The sequence below is a fragment of the Ranitomeya imitator genome, chromosome 3 (assembly GCF_032444005.1).
Source record: "Ranitomeya imitator isolate aRanImi1 chromosome 3, aRanImi1.pri, whole genome shotgun sequence".
NCBI classification, from domain to species: domain Eukaryota; kingdom Metazoa; phylum Chordata; class Amphibia; order Anura; family Dendrobatidae; genus Ranitomeya; species Ranitomeya imitator.
This window is the reverse complement of record NC_091284.1, coordinates 709,785,124-709,805,645: the sequence shown is the minus strand read 5'-3', so window position 1 is coordinate 709,805,645 and position 20,522 is coordinate 709,785,124. Positions and strand designations below refer to the sequence as shown.

General features: G+C 43.9%; 1 protein-coding gene across 3 annotated transcripts in view; it reads left to right on the top strand.

Moving 5' to 3' along the window:
* Positions 1 to 20,522, top strand: part of LARP4 (La ribonucleoprotein 4) — an 85,960-nt gene that overhangs the window by 36,978 nt on the left and 28,460 nt on the right. For all 3 annotated transcript variants that reach the window (XM_069758657.1, XM_069758660.1, XM_069758658.1), the window contains exons 4-10: positions 3,148 to 3,232; positions 3,363 to 3,499; positions 3,695 to 3,798; positions 9,024 to 9,134; positions 12,420 to 12,473; positions 13,604 to 13,816; positions 14,342 to 14,442. In XM_069758657.1, the coding sequence (XP_069614758.1) occupies positions 3,148 to 3,232; positions 3,363 to 3,499; positions 3,695 to 3,798; positions 9,024 to 9,134; positions 12,420 to 12,473; positions 13,604 to 13,816; positions 14,342 to 14,442 (805 nt within the window). The remainder of the gene's footprint in view (positions 1 to 3,147; positions 3,233 to 3,362; positions 3,500 to 3,694; positions 3,799 to 9,023; positions 9,135 to 12,419; positions 12,474 to 13,603; positions 13,817 to 14,341; positions 14,443 to 20,522) is intronic.

Genomic DNA, 20,522 nt, shown 5'->3' with positions numbered 1-20,522 from the left:
CTGCATTGAATAAGTCAAATAGGGCTCCTTCTCTTCCAAGCTCTGTGGTGCACCCAAACGGTGGTTTACCCCAACATATGGGGTATCGGCGTATTTAGGAGAAATTGCACAACAAAATTTATGGTTGAATTTGTTTTTACACTTGTGAAAATTAAAAAAAAAAAATGGTTGTGAAGTAAAATGTTTGCAAAAAAAAAGTTAAATGTTCATTTTTTCCTTCCACATTGTTTCAGTTCCTGTGAAGCACGTAAAGGGTTAAACTTCTTGAATGTGGTTTTGAGCACCTTGAGGGGTGCAGTTTTTAGAATGGTGTCACACTTGGGTATTTTCTATCATATAGACCCCTCAAAATGACTTCAAATGTGATGTGGTCCCTAAAAAAATATTGATGTTGTAAAAATGAGAAATTGCTGGTCAACTTTTAACCCTTATAACTTCCTAACAAAAAAAAAAAATTTGTTTCCAAAATTGTGCTGATGTAAAGTAGACATGTGGGAAATGTTATTTACTAACTATTTTTGGTGACAAGTCTCTCTGATTTTAAGGGCATAAAAATACAAATTTAGAAAATTGCAAAATTTAAAAAATTTTCCCCATATTTCCGTTTTTTTCATAAATAATCGCAAGTAATATCGAAGAAATGTTACCACTAACATGAAGTACAATGTCACGAAAAAAAATCTCAGAATCAGTGGGATCTGTTAAATGCGTTCCAGAGTTATAACCTCATAAAGTGACTGTGGTCAGAATTGTAAAAATTGGCTCGGTCATTATCGTATATACTCGAGTATAAGCCGAGATTTTCAGCCCAAATTTTTGGGCTGAAAGTGCCCCTCTCGGCTTATACTCGAGTCACGGTAGCGGTGGGGTGAGGGCGCTGAGGCATACTCGCCTAGTCCCAGCGATCCTGGCGCTCCCCCTGCCGTCCCACGGTCTTCTGTGCTGCAGCTTCTTCCCCTCTTCAGCGGTCACGTGGGACCGCTCATTAGAGAAATGAATAGGCGGCTCCACCTCCCATAGGGGTGGAGCCGCCTATTCATTTCTCTAATCAGCGGTGCCGGTGACCGCTGATAGAGGAAGAGGCTGCAGCACAGAAGACCGTGGGATAGGCGGGGAGCGTCAGGATCGCTGGGACTAGGTAAGTATGTCATATTTACCTGTCCCTGTTCCAGCCGCCGGGCGCCGCTCCATCTTCCCGGCATCTATCTGCGCTCTGACTGTGCAGGTCAGAGGGCGCGATGATGCATATAGTGTGCGCGGCGCCCTCTGCCTGATCAGTCAGAGCGGAGGGACGCCGGAACGAGACGCCGGTAGCTGCAATCGAGAGGTGAAAGGTGAGTATTTTTTTTTTTTTTTTTTTTTTTTATTGCAGCAGCAGCAGCAGCATCCGCACAGATTTATGTGGAGTATCTATGGGGCAATATGAACGGTGCAGAGCACTATATGGGGCACAGATATGGGGCAATATGAACGGTGCAGAGCACTATATGGCACAGATAGGGGCAATATGAACGGTGCAGAGCAGTATATGGCACAGCTATGGGGCAATAATGAATGGTGCAGAGCATATATGGGGCAAAGATATGGGGCAATATGAATGGTGCAGAGCACTATATGGCACAGATATGGGGAAATAATGATCTATTTTTATTTTTGAAATTCACTGGTAAATGCTGCATTTCCACCCTAGGCTTCTACTCGAGTCATTAAGTTTTCCCAGTTTTTTTTGTGGCAAAACTAGGGGGGTCGGCTTATACTCGGGTCGGCTTATACTCGAGTATATACGGTAAGTACCAAATTGTCACAACCCTTAAAGCGGTTGTACACTACTAGGGCGACCTCTTCTTGATCTAAATATTTGGCCTGATCAAATAAAGCCTATACTCACCCCCCATTGTCGGTAATCACGGTCCTGGTGCACTCATCTGTATGACACGAGGTTTCTGGCATCACGGTCTCCCCCGCTTTCCACTTTGTACAAATTGAGCATGAACAGGAAGTCAGAGCGCAGCCACAGCCCGGACTTCCTTTTTCATGTTCAAAGGTGGGGACAGAAGCTGACTGGGTGTCGAGTACCACTTGTCATAATGTCACGAGAGCCCCGGGATCCTGAGTGCCGACACCGCAGGAACTGCGCCAGCACAGGAGGGGAGTATCGACTTATCTAATTTATCAGGGCCAAATGCCAACATCAAGAAGGGGTTGGCTCAGATGTGCACAATCTCTCTTCCAGGAAATGGATAATCAGAAAATGACCTGTTGCTTAAACCAAGTCTTAATGTGCAATGTTTTTTTTATTTTACTTTAGTAATGCTTGTTTTTCATATGATCTGTATTAAAAGAAAAAAAATGGATTAAGAGTCTTCCAATTTTTACACTGCTACTTGGGCTATTCTATTATTCCTGTTCTTTCAGGAAATCCACATGTATTTACCCACAATGAACAGTTAGGCCCTATCTTTTGTGTTGATGCATCTAATGAGCAGCGGTCATTGTCAAGGGGAGGGATTGTGTATTAAGATATTACCTGCCATTATAATCCTGGTTGTAATGATAACGAGACTTCTGAAAAACCTCCTGTAAAAAAACAAACAAAACAGGAAGAATGAGCCTAAAGTCTATTCAGACTGCATTCTCCATACATAAAACGTGTAAAAAAAAAAATCCATAATTTCCTTTCTCCCTCACTGGTGCGTCATATGGCAGCATCTTTGCTACGGTGACAAAGACCCTGCGTTAATATGATAGCCGGGTCGTGTAGAAGTATTGATGGTGCTGAGGCTTCTGTTCATTGCATAGCGCTTACTGTTCACTATATAGCCTGCAAAAGAAGATAGAAGTGGTAATAATCCGCATCTGTCTTTTCTCCAGGCTCCCCGGGTGTGTGACAGCTGGAGGCTGGACCTGCTTTAGCTAAATTTCAGGAGCTTAATCCCCACACTGTAAATTAATAATGCCGTTGGGTTAAGGCCCGATAAACTGCCAAAAAATGACAGAACTTGGTCAATCATCGCTTAATCAGTGGGTCATTTCCTTGTGATTGTACCCCTTTAAAGACTTATATTTTTGCAATCTGATATACTCCTTTTGTGAGGCATCTGAATTTAGCAGCCCAAATGACCCCTTAATTTCTCTGTATTTATGAAGGTGAAGGCACGTCCTCTGTTCCACAAGCCGTTTCTGAAGATCTGAAAGAATGTCTGAAAAAGCAACTGGAGTTCTGCTTTTCAAGGTATGAGTAGAATTCTACTTGTCGTGTCAAGTGTTAATGGAAGATGCAATAAAAAGAAAAGCTAGAGATGGTTCTGTTCATTTAAGGCATGTGTTTTTTAAACATGGCTTTTTTTTTTTGTTTGCTACAGAGAGAACCTATCTAAAGATTTATACTTGATATCCCAAATGGATGGTGATCAGTTTATACCTATATGGACAGTTGCAAGTATGGAAGGAATAAAAAAACTGACCACTGATATGAACCTTATTGTTGAAATCCTACGTTGTAAGTAGTCACATCTCGTGTGTTCCTTTTATACACATCAGAAGGACCTCTGCTAGTGGGCACTGAGTGATTGGGATTTGTGTCGTGACCTGGTGTGGGCACCTGCAGATGGCGGTGGCACCTTCCCTATGAGATTGTGATGGGATTAACACCCCCTTGTCTTGTTTCCTGACCTCTATCATTTTTTTGTTGCAGCTACTCCTGTGGTGCAAGTTGATGAGCTAGGAGAGAAAGTGAGACCAAACCACAAACGATGTATTCTAATTCTACGTGAAATCCCTGAAACGACTCCTGTGGAGGTACGGATTCTTCTTGATGCCAGTTGGATCAATATCAAGGGTCTCTTTCATTGACAGCATTTAGATTAGTATTTGTAAGCATAGACTAGAAGTCGTTGTAAAATACAGAAGTTACAGATTTATTTTTCAATGCACCTATGTTTTGGAGCCATTCCTGGTTTTAGCATACAAATGTTGCTCAAAATCCTGCCATGTAACAGTGGCCGGTGTGTCAGCTGGACATCTTGTTCAGGAGATGTCTGGTATCTAGTTACCCAGAAAGTATCCCGGTCAGCTTGTCGTGTAACGCACACATATTCCTGCCGTTGCCTCATTAAGTGGAGTTAATCTCTGAGCTATTCTGTCATACCCACACTGCTCTACCCAGAACACTTTTTAACCCCTTCCTGACATATGTACCATTACATCGTATGTTGAGTGCCAATGAATGGAGCTGGCTCAGATTCTGAGCTCACGCTGAACCTGGGAGAAGCGTGCTGTGATACACAGCCACAATAGTGCCATAACGACTGGACTGGTCTCCAATCGCGGCAGATTAGTTATTTACATGCCACTGTCAATCATAGACAATGGCATTTAAATTGCGTGATCGCCAGGGCGCATGGGCATAGGCTCCCATTGGCACCTTGCGATGCATCATTGGGGGCTGAAGGATTGTCACGGAAACTGGCTGAATGCCCCCTATGGCTGTTACCTTTTTCCAATGAAGCTAAGCCTGTGACTGAGCTTTATAGGAGTATGTCGTTTTGTCTATGTATTGTAATACTGTTTATTACAGTATATTGAATAAGGATACAAACTATCATAGGTCAAAGTCCAAAGAGATGATTAAATAATTTGTAATGATGCCCCCCCCCCCCCAAAAAAAAAATTCCCTCCCTTACGTATTAAGCTGGCATATGTTGAGCCACGTCAGTAAAAAAAATAAACACTTCAATACAGTAACCCGAACAGTGAATTCCATAATGAGAAATAAATCAATTAGAAGTATTTGGGATTTTATTTTGGTTGCCACAACTCTTCAAAACAGTGCAATGAATGGTGCTCCAAACAAGTGGGGGAAAAGAAAAAAAAAACATGCCATGCAGGGAACAACTCCCAAAATTACAATTTTTTTTTTTTTTGGGATCAATTAAAAAGAATTTGTTAAAATCAACCCTCCTAAACCATCTTTATTTGCATGCAGGTCATAAAACACTGAATATAATACCTTGATATCCGTGATCTGGTGTCTTAAGGTACCATCACACATAACGATATCGTTAATGAAATCGTTATGCGTGACAGCGACCAACGATCAGGCCCCTGCTGGGAGATCATTGGTCGCTGGGGAATGATCAGGACTTTATTTCGTCGCTGGATCACCCGCTGACATCGCTGAATTGGTGTGTGTGATGCCGATTCAGCGATGTGTTCACTGGTAATCAGGGTAAACATCGGGTTACTAAGCGCAGGGCCGCACTTAGTAACCCGATGTTTACCCTGGTTACCATTGTAAAAGTAAAAAAAAAAACACTACATACTTACATTCCTGTCGCGTCCCTCAGCGTCAGCTTCCCTGCGTCCCCCAGTGTCGGCGCCGGCCGTAAAGCAGAGCACAGCGGTGACGTCACCGCTTTGCTTTCCGGCAAACGCGCTTACACAGTGCAGGGAAGCTGACGCTGAGGGACGCGACAGGAATGTAAGTATGTAGTGTTTTTTTTTTTTTACTTTTACAATGGTAACCAGGGTAAACATCGAGTTACTAAGCGCGGCCCTGCGCTTAGTAACCCGATGGTTACCCGGGGACTTCGGCATCGTTGGTCGCTGGAGAGCTGTCTGTGTGACCGCTCTCCAGCGACCACACAACGACGTGCCAACGATCACGGCCAGGTCGTATCGCTGGTTGTGATCGTTGGTAAATCGTTAAGTGTAACGGTACCTTTATTCCAGAGAGACACATGTTTTTTTTTCTTATCTGTAAAGGAGTTAAAAAAAACTATATGGGCCTGACACTGAGCTCCCCGACAATCTGCCTCCTGAGCTGGTTATAAATGAAGAGGTGATGCCAGTGAGAGACATGTAATGGGATGATTTGGTGAATTCTGCTTTGAGCAGGGGGTTAAACCTGATGACCCAGGAGGCCCCTTCCAACTCACTTCAGAACTGTGTGATTAGAACTAATAACCCTATAATCATTCAGAAAGCTCCTTTATGCTGCACTAACACATCTGCAGTTGCAGCTCTTAGCAGTCCTGTCAGCTCCACTGCAGAGTTGTTTCGGATTACAATAACACAGTACAGCAGAGCTATGTTAATGACCGCCAATACGTCTTTTAAGGGACCTTAGATATAAGAGAATAGCATCTTCATACAGGTGACAATCCAGTAGCTGTCGGCTGTCCCATTATAGCTGACAACTTGCTGCATCAGCCACTATCAGTGTTTGCACCATCCAACTCTGTTTAACCCCTTAGATGCTGCTGCCAATAGTGACTACATCATTGTAAATGGTTAACAGAGTGTGGGGGCTTCCTATTTAACCAAATTAATGCCCTCAGATCTTGATTTTGTGGTCCTGATGTTTGCCATGGCAATTCATGACCAAATAGCGGCCTTAGAGTCTGATTGCTGTAGTAATCTGTTCAGAAGTTAGAGGCATTTAGGTGGTAAAAATACACATTTTCATTCCTATCATGCCACTTTGCATTAATTCCTGTAAAGCAACTGAAGGGTTAATAAACTACTTGACAGCAGTTTTCAATATGTTAGGGGGTGCTGTTTTTAAAATGGTATCACGTTTGGGGGTTTCCCAATATACGAGACCCCTAAAGTCACTTCAAACATGGATAAGTCCCTAAAAAAAATAAATTTTATAAATTTCCTTGAAAAAATGAAAAATTGCTGCTACATTTTTAATCCTCCTAAAATGCTAGCAAAATAAAATAACATTTTACAAATGGTGTTGATGTAAAGCACACATGTGGGAAATATTCATTAATGGTTTGCTGTGGTATGACTATCTGGATTAAAGGGATAATCATTCAAAGTTTGAAAATTGCTAATTTTTTTAACATTTTTCTCAAATTTTTGATATTTTTTTAATAAATAAACACAACATATTGACCTAAATTTACCATTATCATAAAGTATTATGTGTCACGAAAAAACAATCTCAAAATCACTGGGATTTGTTGAAGCGTTGCAGAGTTATTACCACATAAAGTGACACTGGTCAGATTTCAAAAATTTGGCTCCGTCACTAAGGGGTTAAATGTAAACTTATTTTCAGTGGTTTTCTCAGTCCTACCAGCTCTTAAGGTACCTTCACACATAACGATATCGTTGCTTTTTGTGACGTAGCAACGATATCGTTAAGGAAATCGTTGTGTGACAGCGACCAACGATCAGGCCCCTGCTGGGAGATCGTTGGTCGCTGAACAAAGTCCAGAACTTTATTTCGTCGCTGGATCTCCCGTGGACATCGCTGGATCGGCGTGTGTGACACCGATCCAGCGATGTCTTCACTGGTAACCAGGGTAAACATCGAGTAACTAAGCGCAGGGCCGCTCTTAGTAACCCGATGTTTACCCTGGTTACCAGCGTAAAAGTGAAAAAACAAACACTACATACTTACCTACCGCTGTCTGTCCCCGGCGCTGTGCTCTGCACTCCTCCTGTACTGGCTGTGAGCGTCGGTCAGCCGGAAAGCAGAGCGGTGACGTCACCGCTCTGCTTTCCAGCCGCTGTGCTTACAGTCAGTGCAGGAGGAGTGCAGAGAAGCAGAGCGTTGGGGACAGACAGCGGTAGGTAAGTATGTAGTGTTTTTTTTTTTTTTTACTTTTACGCTGGTAACCAGGGTGAACATCGGGTTACTAAGCGCGGCCCTGCGCTTAGTTACCCGATGTTTACCCTGGTTACCCGGGGATTTCGGGATCGTTGGTCGCTGGAGAGCGGTCTGTGTGACAGCTCTCCAGCGACCAAACAGCGACGCTGCAGCGATCCGGATCGTTGTCTGTATCGCTGCAGCGTCGCTTAATGTGAAGGGGCCTTTACTGTGCTGCCCCTCTTCCACACCTGAAAACTGAAGTGTTAATTGTAGGCAGGCACAGCTGTGCAGCTGAGTTGGCAGAAAGATAACAGATACATTTGTGTTTGTAGTGAAACAAAGCTCAGCTCTGCTGTACTGTTATAATCACACCCAGCTTTGAAGCAAGATCACGTATCCTTTTATTCAGTTTCCTGTAACATGTATGCCCATATAGACAGCTTAAAAGGGCTCATCCTACAGTTACCCTTGAAACTGAAAGTTTGATATTGCTTAAATACTACTGGCATGAAGAACCATACTGTCAGGTCATTTTTACCGCACAATGAACACTAGAAGCAAAACGAAAAAATGAATGACAGAATAAAATGAAAGGGCAGAAAATGTTATAAGTAAAATAAAAATGTTTGTCTCGGTGCAAATAGACACAGTACGCAATATAAAAAATATCCTGCGCTAAAGCAATGGCTCAGAACATTAAATAAAGATGCAAGGGAGGGGAAATTAGGAAAGACAGCTCGCTGTTTTTTCCAAGCAGTCTCGGGAGAGGAATCGCAACACGGAGCCGCCCTGGTCCAGAATGGGTCCAAATAAAGCCAAACAGAAGGAAAAATTGGCTCCAGCGTTGATATAAAAATAAAACTTCGCCTTTTTATTAGGAATTTTCTCATAAAAACTGATGGACCGGCATACCATACCTACTAATGAATGAGATGTTTTCGTCTAAAGTCGGTTTATTCATGAATATTCCTAATAAAGGTGAAGTCTTGTTTTAATGTCAATGCTGGAGACCATTTTTCCTTCTGTTTGGCTTGAATAAAGATACAAGCATTATAATATGTGCGGTAATGAGCCCGTATGTCACCACTGACAGATTAGACCTCAACTATCGTGGAGAAACGTTCAACAGAAAGAATTGTATTTATCGTCATAGAGATCTGTCCATGTATGTCAATTTTACCCATAAGATGCTTATTGTGTTTTAAGGGATAGTGGGTTCTGGAGCGATGAGTGTTTTGTTTTTACTTGTAAAGTTGCTAAAAATTACTAAAATAAAAAAAAACACAAATCTGGAATGAGCCTGCCCTTCTCAATTACATTAGGTTTTCAAAGGAATTATGGATTAAATTCCGTATTCTAAACCATTCTGCCCTAAATTTCATGTCTGATAACTTTCTCTTTTTTTGGTGTCTTACAGGAGGTGAAAGCACTATTCGATAACGAAAATTGTCCAAAAGTGATAAGTTGTGAGTTTGCTCACAACAATAACTGGTATGTTACATTCCAGTCTGACACTGATGCACAACAGGTAAGAGGGGACCTTGCTCCCTTTATCATTTTTTTTTTTTTTTTTTTTTGTTCTTTCCTCCTGTTTAAATGAAAAGTCACAAATGGTGCTGTGCAACAAATGTATTCCAAAAAACAGAAGCAAATTCCACCAAATTGTACAAACTGTAAACTTTTTTAAATCCGTGTCTGATTGGCAGTGATATCTTGACAGTAAAATGCGAGTTGAGTCCCGCCAGAGAGTATAAATTCTCTGCACACCGATCCTGACTGACAGCTGTAGCTTTATACTGAGCGCTATGAGACCTCCGCAGCAGAAGGGACCCTGAGGAGCGGTCAATTGGGCAAGGTTAACCCCCCCCATCGGGCTGGAAATGCACGCATCGCTGACTCCTGTCATGTGATCGGGGGTCAGCGATGCGTCGGCATAACAACCAGAGGTCTCCTTGAGACCTCCTTGTTGATGCCTGCTTGCTGTGAGCCCCACCCTGTGGTCGGCGCTCATAGCAAGCCTGTTATTAAGCTACATAGCAGCGATCTGATGATCGCTGCTATGTAGCAGAGCCGATCAGGCTATGCCAGCTTCTAGCCTCCCATGGAGGCTATTGAAACATGGTAAAAGTAAAAAAAAATGTTTTAAAAAATCTGAAAAAAAAAAATATTTAAAAGTTTTAAATCACCCCCCTTTTGCACCATTCAAAAAAAAAAAAAAAATCAAACATACACCTATTTGGTATCGCCGCATTCAGATTCGCCCGAACTATGAACAAAAAAAAGGATTAACCTGATAGCTAAATGGCGTAGCGAGAAAAAAAATTCAAACGCCGGAATTACGTTTTTTTGGTCACCCCGACATTGCATTAAAATGCAATAACGGGCGATCAAAAGATCATATCTGCACCAAAATGGTATCATTAAAAACGTCAGCTCACCTCGCAAAAAATAAGCCCTCACATGACCCGAGATCCCAAATAATGGAAACGCTACAGGTATAGGAAAATTGCGTGGTGTTTTTTTTTTTGTTTGTTTGTTTTTTTTAGCAAAGTTTGGAATTTTGTTTTCACCACTTAGATAAAAAAATAACCTATACATGTTTGGTGTCTATGAACTCGTATTTACCTGGAGAATCATAACGGCGGGTCAGTTTTAGCATTTAGTGAACCTAGCAAAAAACAAGTGTGGGATTGCAGTTTTTTTGCAATTTCACCACACTTGGCATTTTTTCCCCCTTTTCTAGTACACGCCATGGTAAAACCAATGGTGTAGTTCAAAAGTACAACTCGTCCCGCAAAAAATAAGCCCTCAGATGACCATATTAACGGAAAAATAAAAAGGTTATGGCTCTGGGAAGGAGGGGAGCGATAAATTAAATTGCAAAAACGAAGAAGGGCTGCGTCTTGAAGGGGTTAAAGGTATGGCTGAAAATGGCACTAAATTTGCACATCCTTGCCTGCTAAAAGTTGGCGTAATTAGATTTTCTGCCCTTGAACCAAAATGGAGAAAATTCATGAACTTGTGTTCATACATTTCCTTATGGGCTTATGACAGGTCACTTATCCCTCACCTATTTTATATACTGCATAGAATGTTATTATTTATGATGATGTTACTGATTCATATAATATTGTTGGCTTGTCAATAGATGCTACTGCGCTACGCTTCTGCTGGTGTGATCTTGCTGGATGTTGTGTTTTTTTTTTTTTTTTTGTTTTGTTTTTTTTTTATCTAAGCCTCACAATAGCCAACAATATTATATGAATTATCAACTATCTTATCAACACTATTATATGCATTATGTAAAATAGGGGGCAGGTCAGTGACCTGTCATAAGCCATACAGATGAATATGTAGGCAGAGCACCACAGGCTGGCCCGAAGCACCAGAAACTAACTGAAAACTGCTAATAAAGATTAAATAACCACAAGATGGATTTCATCAACCAACGTATCATTGTAATCAGTATAACGGTGCTGACATGACACTGTCTGTAGGCTACTGTGCACAATCCTGCTGATGGACAAGTTTCCTTTTTAAAGCAATGGCTCTAGTAAGTTTTTATACATTTCATCCCAATCAGCTAACCCCTATCCGTACAGTGACACCTGGTATTGGATGGTCTGCCATGGGTAACATAACTAGTTTTCCTATATTAGACCCGTTGCCATGTTCAGCTTTGACATCTCAGAAGCGTTGTCCACGAGTCGTGGAATGCTCAGCAAGAACAGTCACTCTTCCAGAGCGAGTTGTATATTCTTTATAGCTTTTTTTTTTACTACTTTTTTTGGAGCGTTTTTTTTTTACTACGTACGTACGTACGTACGTACGTACGTACGTACGTACGTGCAGCCTAATGGCTGCACGCGTAGCTCGAGGAAAATTTCAACCACGCAGACATCTCCCACATGCCAGGACATTCCCATACAGTCAGAGGCCTGAACACCACCAAAGGCAAACTGGCTTCACTGGGTGTCGGACGGCAGCACTTTATTATAGTGTGCCATTTATTAAATTCCTGTTTGAAACACCGGAACAGGAAATAAGCCGATATTTGGAAAGTCCACCACCATATCCTCCACCAACCAAAACGGACCAATCAGCGAAGCATGGTTCAAATCCCGCGCTTATTCGCGGCTGGACTCTGCCTGGCGCTGATTAGTCGCGGGCGGCTGGAGCGATCAATTAGCGGCACAGGATTTCCGTTACAGACAGAATTAGACAATTATATAGTAGCTGTATGTGCCATAACCTGACAGTGACCAATTTTTACAGCAGCCGGGAAGGTTGTCTCCTCACGTTTTTTTGCGTTGGTGCAACCCACTCTAATCTTATCTAATAAAAGAGTAAATGTAGCTGCTGTGTGTATAAGGCTACTTTCACACTTCCGTCGTTTTGGCTACGTCGCAATGCGTCGTTTTGGAGAGGAAAAAAACGCATCCTGCAAAGTTGCTCGCAGGATGCGTTTTTTTCTCCATAGACTTGCATTAGCGACGTATGGCCACACGTCGCATCAGTCGTGTTTTGGCGGACCATCGGCACAAAAAACATTCAATGTAACGGTTTTTTTTGTGCGACGTGTCCGCCACTTTTGACCGCGCATGCGCGGCCGTAACGCCGCCCCCTCCTCCCCGCTCATCACAATGGGCAGCGGATGCGTTGTAAAACTGCATCCGCTGCCCACATTGTGCTAAATTTAGCCGACGGAAGTGTGAAAGTAGCCTAATACAGCACATTACACTTCATGTTGTGGCGGTACGTGTTTATGATGGCCGTGTGTACTAATCCACCGACTCTACTCTTTCTCATGCAGGCTTTTAAATATTTAAGGGAAGAAGTTAAAACATTTCAGGACAAGCCAATTATGGTAAGATGATTTCTATTTGCAGACTTATTTCCTGCTCCTTATTTTGTACTTGTTCTCTTTCATCTTTAAGCGAGAAATTGATCTGGTTTCATTTGCTAAAATGCGCATTTATTTATTTCATGCTTTACCTGGAATAAAAGCTGCTGGTCTCCTGAATCTGGTGATGTATTTTTCCTGCCTCCGGCCCCCTCTTCCTTGTGTGTACATCTAGTCTTGTTAGTCAGTGGGAGTGATCCTCATGAAGATGCCCTTGGAGATTTGATGCCCTTTCCCACTTTTATGACTAGATTTACATAATGGATAGAAAGGGCATTTCTGAGGAATGGAGAAACGCAGGAACAGAGTTTCAGGAGAACGGCAGCATTTAGAACTAGGTAAAACATTTATGGTATATATCGATGTGAAGTGACTGTTTCTCCTTAAGCCAAAGCAATTTTTTTTTATGAAAGTCATGTTAAACATTTTTGCCGGGTTTTTTTTTTTTTTTTAACATGTCAGTAATAGTTGATACAATCAGTCACAGACCAGTTGTACCCATGTTTGTGGCTGTGTGACTCGTCTCACAAGTAGCCGTTTAGCTTCAGCCATGTAAACCTTTGTCATCAAACAGGCTGGTTACTTGGTGCCTAGATCCTGACTAGCATGGTAGTTAAGTTGTAGATCCTTGTGGGCCAGCAGCTGGGACCCCCTGTGATCTCGACAACAAGACTATGGGGGGCCTCGTTTGATTGGAGCTGTGGTCCTAACACGATCCCATAGCAATAGATGGAGGCATGACTGATGGTTCTGCACTTGTACCGTGATGCGCAGGACATCCCCTTACAGGCGGAGGACTGCGCTCCCAATTTTAATGTTTTCTAGTGAGCAGAATGTCGGTCATGCCTGTACTGCAGGTCAAAAGCATAGTCTGCTAGGATAAAAAAAAAAAAAAAATAGTATTTAAAGTTTTTTGTTTGTCAGTGGAAGTGGCTGATGTGGTAGACATACACTGGAGACTTCCTTTGAAATCTACTTCAGGAAATGTTCCCAACTTATATTTGCAAGATTTTTCGAACGTTAAATGATGGATCTTCGCTTGTTACGACTTAGTTTGTGAATGTTACATGATATAGGTATTTTTTTCCCTGCAGGCAAGGATAAAAGCCATCAACACATTCTTTGCAAAGAACAGCTTTCGATCAATGGACTCTAATGTGTACAGTCCGCCTGTTCAGACACAAGCACAGTTTCATTCTCCGCTCTTTATGCAGCCTGTATATAGTCCCCATCAACAGTATTCACTCTACAACCTTGTGCCTCCAGCATGGTCTGCAAACCCAGCACCTTACTTTGAAACTCCACTGGTAAGTAACGGCCATAGATGTCTGTAAGCAGACTCCAGTGTTGTCATGCTTGGCCCAGTGATGAACACATGCGACTTGAGAGAAGAAGGAGGTCCTCGTTCTATTACATGAGTTCAACAGTACGCTAATGGAAATGTTAGCTTCTCAGACACCAGGAATGGGTCCCATTTCTGATCCCTGATATTCAAGATTTTTTTTTTTTAATTCTCATGTAATGAATGCTGGGCCATCTCTGTGATTGCAAGATTATGAGATCTGAGGGCCTAAATTCCTATGTTCATAGTCTGTGCTGCAATGTAGCAGCCATTCCCATAATGTAGCTAAGCTGGTAACATATTGTCAACACAACGTCTGCTACATCTGTATATCCACTATACCTTTACTATAAGGATGTGTTCACGTGCTGGGGAAACTGTGCAAAATCTAAAATTAAATAGTGAAATGGCCTCCAATTATTAATGCCTGATATATTTATTGTTTCCTCCATAGAGATTCCCCTGATTTAATGATATCTATCTTCTGCAGGCTCCGTTTCCTAATGGTGGCTATGTCAATGGTTTTAATTCTTCAGGATCGTACAAAACAAGTGCTGCTTTAAGTATAGGTCGACCTTTCCATAGAAACCGGTAGGTACAAGCTGTATGCCCTGTTCATTACTATGAGGTTCTGGATACTGTGCCATAACCTCTCCCATTCAGGTTTTATCCTACTTGTTACTGTGTGTGAGCTTTGTACTTAATCCATTTTTATGGGAATTATTTATGAAAGGTCGGTCCAAGCTTTACTGACAAGGGCCAGTTATACATCCGCAAAGAGGATTGAAATTCTGCTCTAACAAAAAAATCGTGTTTTAGCAGTGCGTTCTGTTGTGTAGCACTGCTGAAAGCCTTCTGGAATGGGTCCGCTAGTTTCTAGTAAGTTGTAAGGTCATTTAAGGCCACGAGCAGTTAAAATGCAAGTCGGGTCATTGAGCAGACACCGTGCACGGTTTTCCAGTGTCTGCAGTAATTTTTGCTTGTGTGGGTAGAATCTTTTTCCAATACCATTCACCAGTTGTATACCTGCTCTACCCTAGTTTTTTTTTTTTTTTTTTCCCCTCCCTTTATGTAGGGTTTATTGCTCAGATGTTTCAACAGCGCTTATACACCAAATACACTGTTCACAATGGTGGGATTATACAAAACTCTTACCTATTTTTAGTTTCAAAGGATCTGCATGCCAATTCCTGTTACACGTAGTTTTTGCTGCAGATTACACTCTGCATGGACAAGAAATCTTTGACATGCTGCAAATTTTACAATCTGCTGTATGTTGTAAAAAAAAAAATTGTCTTGCATATAAGTGCACACAGTGGATTTTGACACTTTGGTTAATCTGCATATTGCAAAGGAGTAATCCGTGGTGACCAGCGCCGATCGCTTTTTTTTTCTTTTCCCATTGTGTACTTTATGCTCCATGTTAATAAGATTTTCTAACACCTCTCATACTGATCTCCTACTTTAATGAGTAACTACACACTTTTTAAACAAGTCAACAGTAGAAGCAGAGCGTAGTATAAGCTGCCTCTTTCCCTACTTATCAAAAAAAAGGATGAGGGCACCACTCAATAAACTGTGTTCTCCCTAGCTAAGAGCATACTAAAAACCGTGCAAAGCATGCAATAGTAAAAAAGTATGGCAAGGGGCGTGGCCTGAGTGTCCATGTGAGCGGACGTGCGGCAGAGAGCTCCCGCTGCTGTATATATTAAAATCCTGTGTGGCCGCCGCTGATCGGTTCCTAAGGGGGCTTACCGGCTGCGGGGAGACCCAGAGAGTTCGGCGGTGCTGAACGGCAGCTCCGTGGTCGGAGAACATGACCAGAAGACAGAAAGACGCGGGAGCCGGGGATGCAGGCGCAAGCCAAGATGGCGCCGATGTGAGGGAGAAGGCGGACAAAGAGAACGCCGCATGTAACAAGCGCATGGAGGTGGCGGCAAAGCTCCAGCAGTTCGCAAGAGTGGAGGCCGCAGAGGAGGAAACCGGAGCTGATACCGAGGAGGAGGAGAGCCCAGCAGGAGAGCATGAGGTACAACAGGGGAGAAAGGATGGCAATATGGCGGTGGCAGTAGGGGGACCTGAAGATATGGCGCCAGGAGCAGAGCCTACCCTAAGACGTTTTTGCGCTGGTTTCTTCATGCAAACAGTCTCTGACCCTGCAGATGCAGGAAGTCAAAGGGGATACAGCCCAGATAAATGCAGCTATGCAGAAGATTGACAAACGTGTGGGGGAAGTAGAGGAGAGAGTGAGCACTGTAGAAGATCATATAGTTCAGCTGCAAAAAGCTGAGAAGTTCACTCAAGCAATAGCTGAAATGGCTGCAAAAAATGAGGATCTAGAGAATAGGTCCAGAAGAAATAATATTCGTATAGTGGGCATCCCTGAAAAAGCTGAAGGGAGGAATCCAACTGAGTGTATTGAAAACTGGCTGTTAGAGACTTTTGGAGATACGGCGCTGACAAAGGTGTTCACGGTTGAGAGAGCACATAGGGTCCCACCGAAACCACCAGTTCCTGGAGCGCATCCCCGTACCATGCTGGCCAAAATTCTAAATTACAGAGACATTATCCTGAGAAAGGCTAGAGATATGACGGATCTGACAGTTGGAGGCCAAAGAATTGCTATTTACCCAGACTATTCTGCTTTGGTTCAGAAACAACGGATGATGTTCACGGGTATCAAGAGACGGCTGAGGGAACTGGGAGTGCAGTACTCCATGATGTTTCCAGCAAGATTGAGGGTGGTTGCGTTTGACAAAATCCATTTTTTTCAGAAGCCGGAGGAAGCTACTCAATGGATTGACATTAATGCTAAAAGGCTTAAAGGAAAGGGAGATTGAAACTGTGGGGTGATCCAGAATGTGGTTATTTTACTGTCATTTGGAAAAGAGACTTGTGATTGGCAATCCAGGGGTTGTGGTGTGTGGGGGTTGGAGGGTGGTGCTGGGTTGCAATCAGTAAAAGTTGTGGGAGTGCCGTAATGGCTGCTGGGAAAGTGGGAGGAAGGGTAAGCGGCGCATTATAAGTTTGTTTAGGTTACTTGCAGTTGCAGGTTATTCTATGTTGGAATCTTGCGATAGGTTAAAGAATGTATGGAATCCTGCTATGTACAGTGGCAGGAGGCGGGTTGGGAAGGTAATGCCAATCGGAGTGTTCGCTATGGGCGATGATGCCCCACTCTTGAAAAGAGGCGGAATGTCTAGTTTTGGGGGGGGGGGGGGGGGAGGGGGGGAAGGGTGGGAGGCAGGGTTTGGACAGGGGGGGTTAGGGAAGTTAGACAGCTCATGATCGGGAATAATGGCATAGCTAGTGAGGATGAGCCAATTGATGGGGGGGTCGTTTTAAGATTCTGAGCTGGAATGTGAGAGGCCTGGCGGATAAATCCAGACGAGCCGCGAGTTTGCAGTATGCAAGAGACCAACGGGCCTCAGTGATATGCTTGTTGGAGACGCACTTGGTAAGGGAGAAAGTGGACGTATTAAATAGACGTTGGATTCAGAAGGGATATCACTCTACCTTCTCTACGTATTCAAGAGGAGTGTCAATTTTGGTTCCAGCGGGAGTGCAGTATGAGGAGGTGAAGGTTTTTGTGGATGGTCAGTATGTAATAATACAGTGTATATTGTATGGAGTGAGAGTGTGTATTGCAACAATGTATATTCCACCTCCCTACTCAAGCAGGAAGATTAGAGAAGTGTTGGAGCGAGTGGAACGATGGGGGCCGACACCACTGATGATTATTGGGGACCTGAATAACATCTGTGACTACTTTTGGGATAAAAATAAAAATATCCAGAATAGGTGAGGGGGACATACTACAACATTTGGCACCTATATACGTGAGATAGGTATGATTGACCTATGGAGGGTCAGACATGTTGGGGAGAGAGGGTACTCATGTTACTCGCCGGCGCATGCCACGCTTTCTAGAATTGATATGGCTCTGGGTAATAGGCTGTTAGACACATTGGTGGGAGAGGTGAGATATCTGCCAAGGGCCTTATCGGACCACAGTCCAATTGAGGTGGAGTTTAAGTTGACGGGGACACAGGCTGTGAATGGGAGAGAATGGAAGATCCATCCTAGTTGGTTACATAGTATTGAGTTGGAACATATAGGATGGGAGGTGGCGGAGTTCTTTGTTTTAAATGATGGGAGTACAGACGCTCTTACGGTTTGGGAAGCAATGAAGGCGTACCTGAGAGGGCTACTGTTTAGAGATATTAGTACCGTGTTTCCCCGAAAGTAAGACCCTGTCTTACATTAATTTTAACCCAAAAAGTCCCACCCTGTCTTACTTTCGGGGGAGGTCTTACATTAGCCGAAAAAAAAAATGACAATTTCTTTTTAACCAATAAATTAACATTTATTAACATACCATACCATAACAGTGCCGTATCCCACTGCACACAGCCCCATACCCCATAACAGTGCCGTATCCCACTGCACACAGCCCCATACCCTATACAGTACATGTTTCCCTACTTGGTTTTTAAATGCTGGACGTTTTCCTCTGCGGTGCGGCTGTGGGTGCGGAAGGCCTGTGCTGCAGGGAACGCTGTGCCAATCAGCAGGGAAACAGCGGTGACGTGGGGCTGGGGCGGCCAATTACAGCCCGAGCTGCTGGGCCAATCAGCACTCGAGCTGATTGGCCAATCAGCGCTCGAGCCGGGGGCCGGCGGTGACGTGGGGAGCAGGGGCGGCCAATGAGCTGTTGAGCTGGGCGGATTGCGGGGTTAACACGGCGAGTTAACCCCATGAGCGCTGGACCCGCCCAGCTGCACCTGAGGACACACACCCCCCCCCCCCCCCCCCCCCCCCCGAAACCCCCACCCTGTCTAACTTTCGGGGGGGTCCTACTTTCGGGGAAACACGGTAGGTGTAAGCGAAGGACGAGAGAGGCAGAAAGGGCGGCAGTTGATGAGTTGAAGGATGCAGAGGACGGAATGGCTACATTGGGAACTCCAGAGGCGGGGAAAAGGCTGAAGACTGCGCAAAATCAATTGGAAAAAGTACTGTTGGAAAAAGCTGAGAGGAAGCGCGAATTTCAAAGGGTGATGTATTATCAGGAGGGAGAAACAGTGGGTCATATGCTGTCGCTGGTGGCAGCTGCTCAGAGAAATACTTCATATGTGCACTCGTTGGAGCCTGTAAATGGAAGCAGAATATCTGAAACATCTGAGATTTTGAAGGTTTTTGCGGACTTTTATGCAGACTTGTATTCCTCCCGGTTTGATGAGTCGGTCGGAGATGCATCGACTTTCTTAGAGGGTCTGGATCTGCCGAAGTTGAGTGAGGTAGATAGGGAGAGCTTGGAAGCCCCTATCACGGAGGAGGAACTGAGTCGGGCATTGATGTCCATGGCCAATGGGAAGGCGCCTGGCGTTGATGGATTACCCGCCGAGATCTATAAAAGTTTGGGTGAGGTGTTGATTCCTAGATTAAAGACTGTTTTGGAGGAGGCTAGGGCTCGGGGGTGTCTGCCAGCTTCTATGAGAGAGGCCATAATAGTGGTTATTCCAAAGGAGGATAAGGATTTGGGGAAACCTGAGTCATATTGCCCAATCTCTTTGCTAACTATGGATGTCAAGCTTCTGGCCAAGGTGTTAGCTTCCCGTCTGTCTAGTGTCATTACAGGCCTGGTGCATCTGGATCAGTCTGGCTTCATGCCTGATAGATCTACGGCGGTTAATCTGCGGAGGCTATATATGAATCTGCAGCTGAAGTCTGACAACTGTGGACGGAGAGTAATTGCGTCCTTGGATGCCCATAAGGCATTTGACAGTGTAGAGTGGGGATATCTCTGGCAGGTGTTGAAGTGTATGGGTATTGGACCGCAGTTTGTGGCTTGGATTCAGCTGTTGTATTCGCTGCCGACGGCTAGAATCAGAGTAAACGGGGAACTTTCTCAGCCTATAAAGTTAGCTAGAGGCACTAGACAGGGATGCCCGCTTTCGCCTCTCGTTTGCTTTAGCTATGGAGCCTCTTGCCGCCAAGATTCGACAATCTGATGGGGTCCCTGGGTTTAGGTATGGGGGAGTTGAGGAAAAGATAGCGCTATATGCGGATGATGTCTTGCTATTTCTGGCTGCCCCGGACGACTCACTGAGAGGGGCCATTGAGATTGTTGAAAGATTCGGTTCCGTATCGGGGCTAACGATTAACTTGGGTAAATCGGTTCTGTTTAGGGTAGATGGCGTGGGAGAAAATGTGAGTGAGACTGTGGGTGATGAGCGGCTTAAGGTGGTGTCTCATTTTAAATACCTGGGGATATGGATTTCGGTTCCAATCGCGGAGTTCTTGCATAGGAATCTGACCCCTGTTATGGGGGTGCTCAAGGCAAAAGTAGATGCTTGGAATAAGTTACACTTGTCAGTGGTTGGTAGGGTTAATCTTATTAAAATGGTTCTGATGCCTAAAATTCTGTACGTTCTACATAATGCGCCAATTTGGATCCCGCGGGGGAAATTTCGACAGATTAATGCCCTCTTTAGAAGCTAGGTATGGGGGAGACAGTACCCGCGTATTAGCCTGGAGACGCTTCAGCGACCCAAGGAAGATGGTGGTTTGGCTCTGCCCAACCCCGAAGTATATTTTCTTGCAGCCCAGAGTCAGCATTTGAAGGGCTGGGCGCGGGAGGCGTCATCCAGTGCAGTACAACACCTGATGGA